The sequence below is a fragment of the Gekko japonicus genome, unplaced genomic scaffold (genome assembly GCF_001447785.1).
Source record: "Gekko japonicus isolate JY-2015 unplaced genomic scaffold, Gekko_japonicus_V1.1 scaffold1098, whole genome shotgun sequence".
NCBI classification, from domain to species: Eukaryota; Metazoa; Chordata; class Lepidosauria; order Squamata; family Gekkonidae; genus Gekko; species Gekko japonicus.
The window spans coordinates 19,222-34,402 of NW_015160244.1; the positions used below are offsets into that span (position 1 = coordinate 19,222).

Here is a 15,181-nt window from a genome sequence, read left to right on the forward strand (position 1 = left end):
GGTGGGGACACGCCTCGGGGGGGGGGGGAGAGCCCCTTGCCAGCCCAACTGGCCCCTCGCTGCAACCCAGAAACTCTGCCCTTTCTCTCCCCTGCTCCCTGACTGTATAAAAGCTCACACACAAGCAAGTGCAGCAGGCGATGCACACACCAGCCACCCCCACTGTGGCAGGGACGTCCCTCGAAGGATCGAGTGTCCGCAAGCCTTGAGCCCGACTGGAGGAAATGTGCCAAGGGAGCTGCCCCCGTCTCCCTCTGGGGGGCATCTCACCCAGTGACTCCCACACACCACCTGTGGCTGGGCACCAGGGCGGAATGGGACTCTTGGGAAAGCGCCGACCCTACTTGGCGGTTCTGTCCCAGCCGGGAAAAGTTTCCCCACCCTTATGGTCCCCGTTCCTGAGCGGCTGACCTGACGCCTGCGAAGGAACGGAAGGATCCGGCCGCCCTGCTGGACTGGCCAGCCCATCGCAGCCCAGCTTCATCCAGAGCGAGAGAGGCCCGCCCCCCCACCTTCTGCTCCCCCCAAAGCAAGCCACAGCCCACCGCAGGCAGGGCTGTTCCGTTTCGTCCCTGTTCATAATTTCCCACCCCATCCTATTACAAAAAACAGCAGACCGGGAAACAGAGAGGGGGACGGGAAATTTCACACACACACACACACGACCCCCGCCCGAACGTGATCTCCCGATTTCCCCTCAACCCGCTTCTAACCTAAATTTCCCCTGCTATCCCACCCCCCCCCCCCCCCAGGGTTGCTGTCATCTGATGGCTGCCGGCCCTCTCGGCCAGCCCTCGGCACATGATCTGTGAAGAGGGGCACACTGGAGCTCGCACCGCCCCCCACGAGTGTTCCTAGATCCCTCCTAACCCCCCCTCCCCCGGAAAAGTCCAAAACTGCAGTACGGTGGCCAGCAGCACAGGACGGCTACTGGTCGGAGGCTCCCGAAGAGCAGGATTTGGGGCGTGATTCTCTGTTGCTGGGGAGCTGCTGGGGGTGCCGGAAAGCGTCTTCGTCGTATTCCGTTTGGCGATATTCCCACAGCCGGAGGTTGCCGTCCCACTGTGGCCAGGAGAAAGGAATAGGGTGGTCAGTGCTCCCTCTGAGCAGTGGCGTCTTGTGAGCAAAATTTCTACTTTGTGAGCTACTGGCGTTAAAGTTGTGAGCGAGCGATCTGGCTACGGCATAAATTAGTTTAGTTTGCTCAGGAGCCCTCCTTCCTGAGCTAGGACAGAAACGTGTGAGCCGGAGGCTAAAAAAGGGTGAGCTTAGCTCACACTAACTCAGCTTAGAGGGAATACTGATGGTGGTTAAAATACTTCTGCAGGGCTCTTTACCTCTCTCAAGCCAAGCAACGGCCACATTCCAAGAGCAGGGAAAGGCAAAGGGACAGCAGGACACTGAGGCTCCAAACCACTAGATCGGGAGTCCCCAACGTGGTGCCCATAGCCACCGTGGCCCCACTGGGTGTTTTTACAAAATGGGTGGGGCTTTTGCCCAGCAAGGCTTCTGACTAGCCACTGGACATTTGATTGGCGGTGCAGATCTTTAAAAATGTTGCTTTGGCCAACCCAGCGCAAGGATATTCCCTGTGTGACCGAAGTCATGCCGCAGCAGCCATTTTGTGGCTGGCTCGGTCTCCTGCGGCAGCCATTTCGTGGCTGCGCCCACAACGCTATGCCAGCATTCCAGAGGTGACTGCAGGGCCAAAAAGGTTAGGGACCACTGCGCTAGACGGCTGCGCCCCACAAAGCTTCAGGGGCCGCCTGCCCATGTCCCAAGCAAGGCTCCCTCTAAGCTGTGGCGTCTTGTGAGCAAAAATTCCACTTTGTGAGCTACTGGCTTTAAAATTGAGCCATCTGGCCATTGCATAAATTAGTGTGCTCTGGAGCCATCCTTCCTGAGCGAAGACAAAAATGTGTGAGCCGGAGACTAAAAAATTGTGAGCTAGCTCACACTAACTCAGTTTGGAGGGAACACTGGCTCCAAAGTAGGCTGTATGCGCCAGATGGCCAATGGCACTCCTCCGGCGTCCTCCTCCAGAGAAAGGGAGGGGAGGGGAGGGTCCTGCCTGCCACCACTGGTCAGTCCCTCCTCCTCCCCTCGACACTTGCCGAACTGCTGACAATCTTCTCCTCGTAGGGGTGCCAGCTGACGTCGCGGACGCAGGCTCGATGTTCAGTCAGTTTCTTCACAATATGGCCGCTGAGGAGATCATATACTGGGGGGGAGAGGGGGAAAAAGCAGGAGAGACAAGTGTTGCCAACAGACCCCAGGGCCTATTTTGAGCTGCTCCCTCTTCACTGGCCACCCTCCAGCTCCAGAACTCACCTTTCCACCCCACCACGGATGCTAGAAAGCATCAAAGGGTCACCTACCGTCTCGGGGTCTCGGAGCCAGGAAGACCAAAACCACGCCTTTTTCTTCTTAGGAATTAACCAGGTCCACCCTGCCTTGACTGAGAACCCACATACAATTCCAAGCTCCTCCACTTTGTCCCAATATCTCAGCCACCCCTTCCCTTCACTTCACAGAGAGAAACGTCGGTTCACGCATCTGCCATATATTCCTCTGGCTCCCCCCCCCCCCGTCACCCCAGTGGAATCCATTAAATTCCATTTAAAAGGGGATTAGACAGATTCATGGAGGTCTATCAGTGGCTACTAGCGATGACGACTAAAGGGAACCTCCACATTCAGAGGCAGTACACCTCTGAATCCCAGTGCCAGGAGGCAAGATCAGGGGAAGGCCTCGGCCTGTATGTCCTGTTGTTGGCCCTCCAGAGGAACTGGTTGGTTACTGTGTGAGACGAGATGCTGGACTAGAAGGACCACTGGTCTGATCCAGCAGGGCTCTTCTTTATGTTTCCTGTAGCAAGCAAACTGATGGGTACTTTCTGGTGTCGTGGTTAGGAGTGTGGACTCTAATCTGGGAGAACCGGGTTTGGTTCCCCACTCCTCCACATGTAGCTGCTGGCGTGACCTTGGGTCAGTCACAAGTTCTCTCAGAGCTGTTCTCTCACGAGCAGTTCTCAAAAGAGCTCTCTCAGCCCTGCCTACCTCACAGGGTGTCTGCTGTGGGGAGGGGAAGGGGAAGGCGTTTGTAAGCTGCTCTGAGACTCCTTCAAGTAAGCGAAGAGAGGGGTATAAATCCAATCTCCTACTTTTAAAGTGTGGGAACTTTTTAAGCTCTCTTTGCAGCTACAAGAGCTGCAAAGAAGGACTGGATTAAAAAGGTGACTTTCAGAACACAAAATTCAGGTGGGGAGCCGAGCTGGTCTGAAGCAATATCTGATGAAGCGTGCATGCACACGAAAAGCTTATACCCTGGAGTAAACCTCATTGGTCTTAAAGGTGCCACTGGACTCAAACTTTGTTCTGTGGCTTCAAACCAACACAGCTACCCACCTGAATCCATCTTCATGGAATGCGCCACATTTAGCTCCATGGAATGGAACTCCATCAGCCTTACGAAGAAATTTGGTATCTGAAGAAGTGTGCATGCACACAAAAGCTTCTACCCAGAATAAAACTCTGGTGATCTTAAAGATGCCCCTGGACTCAAACGTTGTTGGGCTCTTTTTGTAGCAGGTACTCATTTGCATATTAAGCGACACGCCCCTAATGTAGCCAATCCTCCAAGAGCTTACAGTAGCCCCTGTAAGAAGAGCTCTGTAAGCTCTTGGAGGATTGGCTACATTAGGGGGTGTGGCCTAATATGCAAATGAGTTCCTGCTACAAAAAGAGCCCCGGGCCCAATCAAAGTATTTTGCGCTTGCACAGAATGGTGGTGATCACATGTACGCAACTGGTCCATGTGGCAGGGCGCTGCCACTCCTGCTGCATCCACGGCCCTGGACATGTGCAGTTGCCTCCCACTGACCGGTCTGTCAAAGTCAGCATTGTCCACTCAGACTGCCAGAGGCTCAAGCAGAAATCTTCCGCATCATCTGCTAACCGATCCTTTCAACTGAAGCTGCCAGGGACTGAACGCGGGGACCTTCTCCATGCCGAGCAGAGGCTGTACCCCCAAACCCACGGCCCCTCCCAGCGCAGGTCACTCACCCACCACCTTGCCCGTCGAGCAGCCGCTGTAGATGTACTGCTGCCCGGTGCTGTGGGCCGGGGAGAAACGGCAGCGGATCAGGGTGTGCAGCACTCCGTGGCCTCGGTACGTCATGAGCGAACTGTCGCCCGGGAGCTTCGACTTGCGCTGTGCTGGGGAGGGAGTGAAGACCAATCAGAGCCCCCCCTTCCTCGCGCCGTCCCCTGCCCTTCCTCCCCAGGGACGCCTGTGGTGCGCCTACCTTTCTTGGGCACCTGCTGCCAGCGGTAATCCCAGTTCTGCTGGGTGACGGCATGGCGGGACGCTTCCAGCCCCTCGCGGCCAGAGAACTTCCGCATGTCCCAAAGCTTAATGGTCTGGTCCTTGGAGTTGGAGAGGAGGTATCGGGCATCTCCCTGGTGGGGTGGGGGAGAAGAGGCCGAACAGCTGTTTAAGAGATATCCACACCCAGTCAACAACGCCCCCACAGTCTTAGAGCTCAAGTACAAGGACAGTTTGTACAGCTGAAGAACAGAGCCAGCGTGGTGGTTAACAGCATCAGGCTTGGATCTGGAAGACCCAGCTTTGAATTCCCCACTCTTGACACAGAAGCTTGCTAGGTGTCCTTGAAACAACCAACTACTGTCAAGCCTACCCCACCTCACATGGAGAGAACGATGTAAGCCGCTTTTGGTTCCCATTGGGGAGAAAGGTGGGGCAGCTCTCCTTATATATAATTCTGTTTTGGGGTGACTCTTTCCTGAACGTTCCACATGCTCCCAAATCAATTAGGTCCCTGATCTGTCACTCAGGAGGTGTGCCAATCCCCTGGCTACATCGCCTCGCCGCGTTGCCTCAGTCCCACCCACAAAACTGGCGACCAGCATCTCAGGCTTAATCTGGAGAGAGCCACCGAATGGGATGGATCCTCTCAGTTTCTGGCCACAAACAGCTCCCATTGCAATGGAAAGCCAGCAGCATTGGCCAATTACGGCTTGCACTCTTAGTGAGGGAAAGCAGCCAGGGAGGGGGAGAGACGGCCGTCTGGCCACGGAGACCATTCAATGTCACAGGGAGACAAGTCTTAAAGTCGAGCCTGTCGGAGATGAAGCAGACCGATGCGGGAGGGTTGACTTTCACCCACTGTCACTTCCCCGGGCACAGAGAGTTCCACGCGGGCGCCTCTGGTGAGGGCTGTCCTCTGACACTCCGTTGGGCGGAGGCTTCGGAGGCCAAACATGGCGGTTCCGCAGTGGTCGTCATCAGCTGCGCCAGGGTGTAGGGAGCCGGCCTGGTGGCAAGCCCATGGAAGTGGCGCCCAGCCTCTCGGTGTGCTGCAAGGCGACGGACAGGCCCAATGATCCAGCGGCCGCAGGGTAAGGAGGCAGAGGCCAACCATGCCGCTGCACTGGTCGCTGCCGCCTGCGGACAGCTGCAGGTGGCAGGGCAGGCTGCGTGCAGATGAGGACCAGCCCCATATACGAGGACGTAGCCAAGGAGGAGGGCAAAGCAGAGATCTTGCTAGCGTTCATTGTATTCCTTTTACAATGGGCTTTACTACTAGTAAATTAAATAAAGTGAACAATAATCTGTATGAATGCAGACAACAGCCATGCCTCTTTGTTGCTCTTACTAGATTCATCGGCAGCCTTCGATACAGTGGGTCATCCCATCTTATTAAGACATTTGGGAGGCAGAAGTAGGTGCCAGGATATATGTTTTGAACTGGTTTCAGTCCTTCCTTATGGGCCAGTCTCAAAAAGGGGCTATCAGAGATCAGGTGGCTCTGGAGCGAAGTCAGAGAAAGGCAAGGTATAAATGAAGTTAAAAAATACGTTTACTTCTGCAAGATAGTTAACCAGAGCAACTGGCTCACTGCAGTTCAAAAGAATCTTCATTCTTAGCTCCCTTGCTTCCCTTCTATGTGATGACCCCACCTATGTTCCTATGGTGGCTGCAGCCATGAAATTAAAAGGCACCTGCTCCTTGGGAGGAAAGCGATGGCAAACCTAGACAGCATGATAAAAAGTAGAGACATCACCCTGCCAACAAAACTCCGTATGGTCAAAGCAATGGTATTCCCAGTAATAATGTATGGCTGCGAGAGTTGGACCATAAGGAAGGCCGAGCGCCGAAGAATAGATGCTTTCAAATTATGGTGCTGGAGAAGACTCTTGAGAGTCCCTTGGACTGCAAGGAGATCGAATCAGTCAATCCTAAAGGAAATCAACCCTGACTGTTCCCTGGAAGGCCAGATACTGAAGCTGAAGCTCAAATACTTTGGCCACCAAATGAGAAGGGAGCACTCACTGGAGAAGACCCGGATGCTGGGAAAGATTGAAGGTCAAAGAAGACGGGGACGGCAAAGGATGAGATGGTTAGACAGTGTTATCAATGCAACAAATGTGGAATTGAGCTAACTCCAGAGCATGACGGAAGACAGGAGGGCCTGGCATGATGTGGTCCGTGGGGTCGCAAAGAGTCGGACTCGACTGTGCGAATGAACAACATGTTCCTTGAAGGGCCCTGAAGAGCCACTGAGAAACCAGCAGAACTCCCAGCAGCTCCTATGACGTCCTCGGAGCTTGTCGGACAGCATTCCAGGGCCTCGAGGTACACCAAAGTAGCTCTCCCCTCTAGCCTTCTGCTAGGGAGAAACCTCCATGATGGGCATCCCAGGCAATGGGATTCATTGTTAAAGCAGAGGTTGCCTCCCTTGGGGTCCTACCCCCTCGAGCAAGCAGCCAGCTTACTTTGCTGTCTATGAAGGTGATGCCATCCCGGTGGCCGGCCAGGATGCCCACCGGCTTGGGGTTGCCCTCCCTCATGGTGCGCCGGTCCCACACTTTGCAGATGGCATCGTCGCCCCCGGAGAACACGATGTGGGAACTGTTGTCGGCAAAGGCCACGGCATTCACGTCGTCTTCGTGGGACTCAATCTGCAGGAAGATGGAGGACAGAAAGCAAGTTTTACCTAGAGGACTGGCAGAGGGCCGCTGCTGTGGCAAACACTTGCAGGCAGAGTCCCCAAAGGGTATAAGCCCAGGAGCCTTTCGCCTGCTACGAGGGACAAGAAACACGCCCAGCATGGTGCAGCGGCTACAGTACTGGGCCAGGACCTAGGTTCAAGTCCCCAGTACCCCACTCTGAATCTCAGTGGGGGGAACACGGGTCAATCACTCATCCATCCTACTCCTTGCAGGATTGTCGTGAGGATAAAATGGAGGACAGTAAACCATGCATGCCAACCAGATCCCCTGGAAAGGGGCGGGGCGGGGCAGAATAAAAATGTACTGATTCTGTGAACATAAGCAGATCACGAGAAGGGAGGGCAGGAAGGGCTGCCTCAGTGCTTAGTTCTCGTGGCCCTTTTCTTACACGCCCACGGAAATGCTGATCACCACTTTTTTGGGGTCAGGAAGCAATTTTTCCCCAGGCCAGTTTGGCCGGAGAGTCTGGAGGTTTTTCGTCATCTTCTGGACGTGGAGCAGCGGTCACTGCGGGTGTGGAGGGGGAGGTCTTTGTGAATTCCCTGCCTTGTGCAGGGGGCGGGACTAGATCAGGGGTGGCCAAACTCGCTTAACGAAGAATAAACGTCAGATGTTTGAGAGCCGCAAGACATGAACAAATATTACAGACACGTTTTTATGCAATAATATGCAAAACTGCTTTTTATTAACATGAAATGAGACTGCCAGAAATAAAAGCAAAAGGGATAAAAATAGATATTGATAATGATATCTGTAGGCTTGGGGGGGGGGCCTTTGAGAACACATTTCAAGCTAAAGTTGCTTTCTTTCTCTGCTCCCCCCGCCTGAAGGTCCCAGGGAGGGGAACACTGGCTGGGGAAGGGAAGACCGACCAGGGAGGCATGCCTCCCCTTCGCTTCCCCAGCCGCCCTGCCATGTGTGGCTCCCGAGCCACAGTTTGGCCACCCCTGGACTAGATGACCCTGGAGGTACCTTCCAACTCTATGATTCTATATTGATAGTTAAAGATAAAGGCTGCCTTGCTCGAAAGCCAGTCGAGTCCGACTCTAGGGTTGCGGTGCTCATCTCAGTTTCAAAGCCGAAGAGCCAGCGCTGTCCAAAGACGTTTCCGTGGGCATGTGGCCAGCATGACTAAACACCAAGGCGCACGGAACGCTGTTACCCTCCCACCGAAGTGGTACCTATTTATCTACTTGCAATTTGTTGCTTTCGAACTGCTAGGTTGGCAGGAGCTGGAACTAGAGACGGGAGCTCACTCCGTCATGCGGCACACTCGGGTCTCGAACTGCTGAACTTCCGACCTTCCACAGCCTGCAGTTCAGCATCTTAACCACTTGAGCTTCTGGGAGCCCCTAAAGTCCCCACCCACTGTGCAGATAAGCTTACAGCCTCAGTGCACAGTTAATGGCGCGGGCCTTTCTTTTTTTCCAGCTGGCTTCTGCCAGAAGGGAAAGATTTGAGTCTGGCGGCACCTTAAAGACTAGCAGAATCTCCAGGGTACCAGCTTTCCAGAGTCCACGCTCCCTCGGCCAGCTGTGAGTAGGAACAGAAACCCCTGTAGTCCTGATATCCCAGGCAGAAGGAGGGAGGGACGTAGCAAAGGAGGGAGTCGCAGTGCAACGGGACAATATGCACACTGGACTCAGCTCGATTAGAGCAGGGGAGAAATGCTCAGAGAGAAGGGAGCGGTCGAGTGGCGTCCCAGCACCGTGCGCAATTGAATCAAACAGTTCCTCACGATACAGAGAAACCATGGAACCGTGCGCACCCAGCAGCTTGGAGAAGTGTGGTGTGCTCACAGAGATGGGAAAGAAAGAGCGGGAAGTGAAGCAGTCGACAAAAGGGTGCAGATTTCTAGAAGAGGCAAAAAAGGAAGCGAGGCCTAGGAGCGAGGAGCCACCGGGCATGAAGAGGGCCGAAGAGGACCCACTGCAAAAAGGGACACACAGTAGAGAGGCAGGCCCGAAAAGAGGCATACAGACAAACCTACCTTGAGCGTCCGCTTCTTCTGCTCCATGTCAAAGATGTAGATGCAGCCGTCGTTGGCCCTAGATCGAAAGCCAGAGTGGACTCAGTGGGAGAGGAGACATAAAAGGGGGAGCGGAGGCTGAACTCGCCAGCCCAGGCAACAGGCTGGCACGAGAGCACTCAGTCATGCGTGGCACTGGCGATGCTCCGTGAGGCACGCCAGAGAATAAAACCCTATGCTCAGAGCAACTGGAAGGAGAATGGTTGGACGGGCACGTCTACACCGGGAGGACTCTGCCAGATCAAAGGAGGGGAAAGTCTCTGGGAGGCAAATCAGCTGCTCTGATCCAAATCGGCCAGCATCCTCTTGATTAAGGATTAGGTGTGAAGAAGCAGGTGGAGCTTCACGCTGGAATTGCACAGAAGCACCCAGCCTCCTTAGACTAAAGACAGGCACCGACCTAGCCAAAGCACAAAGGCTTATATGTTGCGGCAGGGGTCCCCGGCCTTTTGGAGCCTGCAAGCACTAGCAGACGTGGTGGGCACAGCCACAAAATGACGGTCCCTGCTTACCTTCAGTCACACAGTAAAGCTCCTTGTGCTAAAGTTGGCAGCCGCTGACAAAGCAACGTTTTTTAAAAAATCTGCAAAGCCAATCAGATCTCCAGTGGCAGCCCCGGCCTGGATTGCCCAGGCCTGCCCGGTCTCGTCAGATCTCAGAAGCTAAGCAGCGTCGGCCCTGGCGAGTACGTGGATGGGAGACCTCCAAGGAATACCAGCAGTCGGGAGGCGGGGGCAGGCTTGATTCAGCCACCACTCTGAATATCCTCTAGGCCCCCAGGATGGGTCCGTCACCAGCAGTGTTCCCTCTAAGCTGAGTCAGTGTGAGCTAGCTCGCAGTTTTTTAGCCTCCGGCTCACACTTTTTCATCTTAGCTCAGGAAGGCAGGCCTCCAGAGCAATGCTCCCTCTAAGCTGTGGAGTCCTGTGAGCAACAATCCTACTTTGTGAGCTCCTGGCATTAAAGTTGTGAGCCAGCGATTGGGCTGCTGCATCAGTTAGTCTGCTCGGGAGCCCTCCTTCCTGAGCGGAGACAAAAATCTGTGAGCTGGAGGCTAAAAAACTGTGAGCTAGCTCACACTGACTCAGCTTAGAGGGAACCCTGCTCCAGAGCAAACTGATTTATGCAGTCACCAAATCGCTGGCTCACAACTTTAATGCCAGGAGGCTCACAAAGTAGAACTTTCGCTCACAAAACTCCACAGCTTAGAGGGAGGCATTGGTCACCAGAGGTCGCCATGACTTTCAAGTGTGCACACACTCACATGCACGCACGCACAAAATACAAAAAAAACCCCAACCCTCTCCAATGGCCAATCAGAAGCATTGCTAGGAAAAGTCCCTCTGGCTTCATCCTCTTTCTAAAAGCCCTTGGTGGGTCCCAGGAAAAATTTCAGTGGGCACCACGTTGGGGACCCAGCTCCTTTGTCGGAGGCTGTTTGGTCCAACTTACATAGTAGCAACCCTTGTAGGTGCTTTCTAAAATTTAGGAGACCTGGCCCATTTAAAACCTGAATGATTGTTTACCTGTTAAGAATCTGCTAAGAGACTTACAGTATTGGCTTGTAGCTCCTGAGGAAGGACCTGAAGTCCGAAACACTAATTTATACCTAGGAATAGTGTTGAAAAGTGTTGGACATCTGACTTCATTGTGGACATCTATTCCAGACTTGATTGTTATGAGAGCATCAAGGCCTACATGCTACCGGCCGAGGGGTAGTTAGGAGGAGGGACCGGGCAGGAGGCCAACTTACCCTCCCAGCACTTCCCGTCCGTCTGAGGAGACTGTGAGGGAAAAGACAGCAAAGCGGCGCTCTTCGGGCCTGGCCAAGAGGAAGAGGAAGTGAGAGGCGAACACAAGATCCCTTTTCTCCCCCCCCCCCGGGTCTCCGTGGGGCTCCCGTTACCTCAGATCCAGGGCCGTGTGGGCGTCGCTCTCGCCATAGATGTTGCCGATGTGAACTAAAGAGGGGAGAAAAGGGGGAGAGGGAGTGAATGCACACCGCTGTGGGGCCAGGGACCTCAACCCCTTCCCCACCCCCCCCCGGGCATGCCAGCCCCACTCACTGTAATTGGACCAGCTGGAGTAAAGGAAGTGCGCCCCGTCTGGCGTGAAGGCGACGTCGAGCACGCTCCAGCCCACGTCCCGCGCTTTGATACTCTTGAATTTCCGGAAGGCTCCATAGGAGCAGTTGTACAAGCGGATTGTCTGGTCTGGCGGAGGACAGCGAGAGGCAGAACAGAGAGGGTTCTTACCCACAGTGCTTCAGCAGGTCAAGACTCTTCAGCCTGACCAATCCCAGGGGACTTTGCCTACAGTAAGGATTCCTGAAGCCCCCCAAAATCCTTTGCCTCTATGGGACTTTACACTATTTCACTGTGAACCTGGCAGACTCCAGAGCTCCTTTGAAACTTATACTGAATCAGACCCTTGATCCATCAAGGTCAGGACTACCTACTACAGGGGTGTCAAATGTGTGGCCCGGATGAGCCCCCCCGAGGGCTTCTATCAGGCCCGCAAGGGACTGGCTGTCTCCTGCTTCTTCCTCCAGTTCTGCTGCTGCGTCACAGCGTTTCCCCAGACTCACTCAATCGCTCAGGAGAGATAGATAGGCTGAGGCTCCTCCCCCTCCCAGATCGCAACAGCACAGACATTTTGACGCAATAAGTCAGAGCAAGACGTCTCAGTTATCAGAGACTGTTAAATCAACAGAATATTGCAAGAAATGCCAATGTTTCAAGCATGTTTTTATTTTAAGTTAAAAAAAATCTTTGTGTTTGTGTCATTTATAAAGTTTATATCTCCGCTACCTGGCATTACATTTTATGACACACGTGGCCCGGCCTGACAAAGTCCAATTTATGTCAAATCCAGCCCTCCATAACAAATGCGTTTGACACCCTCTGGTCTACGCAGACCAACAACGGCTCTGTGCCGTCTCAGGCAGAGGTCTTTCACGGCACCTGCTGCCTGGTTTTTTCAACTGGAGATGCCGGGGACTGAACCTGGGCCCTTCTGCGTGCCAAGCAGAGGCTCTTTGACTGAGCCACAGTCCTTCCCCTGTTGGTCTGCTCTTAACAAAAGAAAAGCATTCTGAAGAGTCCAGCCTGAAGCCAGGCACTGATTACTAACTACAGATGGTTCGCGCATATACCGATTGCGATCCAAGCGGGACACCTTGGATCTGGAAAAAGAGAACAGCAGTTCAGAAAGAAATGGGCGTTGTAACACATGGCCAACATTCATATAAAATCATCTGGAGGAGGTTTTAGCCTAATTCTTTAGAAGGGGACAGAGGCTGGGTTCAGAATTGAGCTTAGCTGCGATGTTAATGTCCGGGGGAACCCTCCAAACATTAAAGATTTCTGCTCCCACGGCAAAAGCCGTTTGCCTCACATCGAAACCGATGAACGATGGTCTGTACGGTCCCTGCAAACCAGGCTCCCAATACTGGAACAATCCCTCATCTGCTAAGTAAGCAGCAACCACAGTTGGCCAGTTCAGAAGCAACGGTGAACATCCATTTCCAGAAACACACAAATATCTAATTACCCGGCTGCAGCGAAGGGGGAGGCACATGTAAGACCCCGAGGGCTCATTCACATCCGGGCCAAAGCATGGCGGCCGCCACGACTGAACCACACCAGGACAAGAACCACGGTGCCACTCGAACTGTTTCAGTTCTGATAAGCTAGTCATGTCACACTTGGTAGTCCGCAGCAGGGGTCCCCGGCCGTTTCTCAGCCTGAGGGCACCTTTGGAATTCTGGTGGAGCATGGTGGGCGCAGCGGCAAACTGGCTGCCACAGAATGTGGAGCCAGCCACAAAATGGCCGCAACGGCTTGCTGGCAGTCACGCAGTGGAGATCCTCGTGCTGGAGTGGTGGCTGCTCCCACAGCAATGTTTTTGTAAATCTGCACAGCTGATCAAATCTCCAAAGGCCAATCAAAAGCCTCCCCTACTTTCTAAAAACACTCGTTGGGCACCAGGAAAGGCATTTGCAGGCACCGCGGTAGCCCGTTGGGGACTCCTGGTCCAAGAAATAAGAACATAAGAGAAGCCAATGTTGGATCAGGCCAGTGGCTAATCTAGTCCAACACTCCGTGTCACACAGTGGCCACAAATACCAGGGGCCACCAGGAGGTCCAGCAGTGGGGCCGGGACACTAGAAGCCCTCCCACTGTTGCCCCCCCCAAGCACCAAGAATACAGAGCATCACTTGCCCCAGCCTGAGAGTTCCTATCTATACCTTGTGGCTAATAGCCACTGATGGACCTCTGCTCCATATGTTTATCCAATTCCCTTTTGAAGCCGTCCCTGCTTGTAGCCGCCACCACCTCCTGTGGCAGTGAATTCCATGTGTTAATCACTCTTTGGGTGAAGAAGGACTTCCTTTTATCCGTTCTAACCCGACTGCTCGGCAATTTCATGGAGTGCCCACGAGTTCTTGTGTTGTGAGAAAGAGAGAAAAGTACTTCTTTCTCTACCCGCTCTATCCCGTGCATAATCTTGTAAACGTCTATGTCACCCCTCAGTCGTCGTTGCTCCAACAGTTATGGGCCCAGTGCCTCTCAAGGGAGTATGTCGGAGCCTATCCAAAATGCAAACTTGCAAGGGTATTCTGGTTCAAAGGGGCACAGGCAGGCAGGCAGCACTTGCAGGACACACGGTAGCTGGAATGCCCACCAGCTATGCTACACGAACAGCGGCAAGAGAAGCAAATCCTGGAATATTCCCCATAATGCCCAGCAGGGAAGCTGACGTTCGCTCTCGGCGCTCTTAAGCCATTTCCCAACCTACCTTGACAAGCTGACATAAACAGCTGTCCATCCTGGGAATAGATCCCGCAGAAGGCCTTCTGAGAGTAGGAGTCCGTGAAGGTCAAGTAGTTGGGGAGAAAGCTGGAAGCAGAGCAGAAGCAGAGTTGGAGGGAAGACTTTCCCCCACAATGGCGTGCCCCTTCGGGTCTCAGGGCCCCCCGGGTTGGATACTCACTGCGACACCACCCGCGAGCACTCGCCGGGGGAGAAGCTGCTGTTATGGCAGAGGCCACGCTCTCTCTGCGGAGGAGGGAAAAGACGCGCGTTAGTCAGGATTCCTGGGATCTCGGTCTCCTCACCGACCTCTCTGAACCCCTAGGTGAAAAGTGCTGGGAAACGGCCTACAACGGGGGTCCCCAATTTTCCAGAACCTGCAGGCGCCCCTGGAGTTTTGCGGGCATCGCTCCAAAGGGGCTACCATGGCGGGTGGAGCCAAACCCCAAACGGCTGGAGGAGGAGGAGATTGGATTTATACCCCGCCCTTCACTCAGAGTCTCAGAGAGGCATACAGACTCCTTTCCCTCCCCCTCCCCACAACAGACACCCTGTGAGGTCGGTGGGGCTGAGAGAGCGCTTTCCAGAACTGCCCTTTCAAGGACAGCTCTGAGAGAACTTGTGACTGGCCCAAGGTCACACCAGCAGGCGCAAGTGGAGGAGTGGGGAATCACACCCGGTTCTCCCAGATTAGAGTCTGCGCACTTCACCACGACACCAAGCTGGCACGGCCAAACAGAGTATCACCCCTGCACACCCCTCCTGAGACGGAGGGAAGTCTGAATGGGGGGGGGGACGGAACCCCGAGGTGACTAAGGAAAGCCCGGGTGCTTCCCAGCTCCCCTGACACTCCAGCAGAAATCCCTTTGGTTTGAGCGAGAACAGCCAACAACAAGCCCTGCCTTACAATGGCCGTGCCCGTTTTCTGAAAAGCTCAGCAGGGGCCAGGGGAAGGACTGGTGGGAGCCATGGTGCCCACGGGCACTGCGTTGGGGAACCCTGACCTAGAATGAACCAAGGCTGGGGCTAGCAGGACGGCATTCTGCCTCGCCTTGGAACGAGAGGGGTGCTTACAACCGGCGGTTTACAACCCTCAGAGCACACCTCCCTCGTTTAAAACACAGAGGGGAGGAGACGACTGAGAAGTGATACGATTGCCATCTTCAAGTACTTGGAGGGCTGTCATCGAGCGGAGGGTGTGGAGTTGGGTTTCTGTTGCCCCAGAAAGTCGGACCAGAACCAACGGGTTGAAATCAAGAGTTTTCATCTAAACACGAGGAAGAACTTCCTGACAGTTAGAGCGGT

At 54.1% G+C, this 15,181-nt stretch overlaps 1 protein-coding gene across 4 annotated transcripts in view; it reads right to left on the minus strand.

Moving 5' to 3' along the window:
• Nucleotides 1-763: 763 nt before the first annotated feature.
• The window catches only part of DCAF11 (DDB1 and CUL4 associated factor 11), a 22,244-nt gene continuing 7,826 nt past the window's right edge, over nt 764-15,181 (minus strand). For all 4 annotated transcript variants that reach the window (XM_015413594.1, XM_015413610.1, XM_015413603.1 and 1 more), the window contains 11 exons: nt 14,058-14,122; nt 13,863-13,963; nt 11,129-11,275; nt 10,969-11,023; nt 10,816-10,884; nt 9,025-9,082; nt 6,798-6,983; nt 4,307-4,460; nt 4,065-4,217; nt 2,115-2,221; nt 764-1,062 (listed from right to left, as the gene is read on the minus strand). In XM_015413594.1, coding sequence (XP_015269080.1) covers nt 928-1,062; nt 2,115-2,221; nt 4,065-4,217; nt 4,307-4,460; nt 6,798-6,983; nt 9,025-9,082; nt 10,816-10,884; nt 10,969-11,023; nt 11,129-11,275; nt 13,863-13,963; nt 14,058-14,122 — 1,230 coding nt within the window. In that variant the 3' untranslated portion in view covers nt 764-927. The remainder of the gene's footprint in view (nt 1,063-2,114; nt 2,222-4,064; nt 4,218-4,306; nt 4,461-6,797; nt 6,984-9,024; nt 9,083-10,815; nt 10,885-10,968; nt 11,024-11,128; nt 11,276-13,862; nt 13,964-14,057; nt 14,123-15,181) is intronic.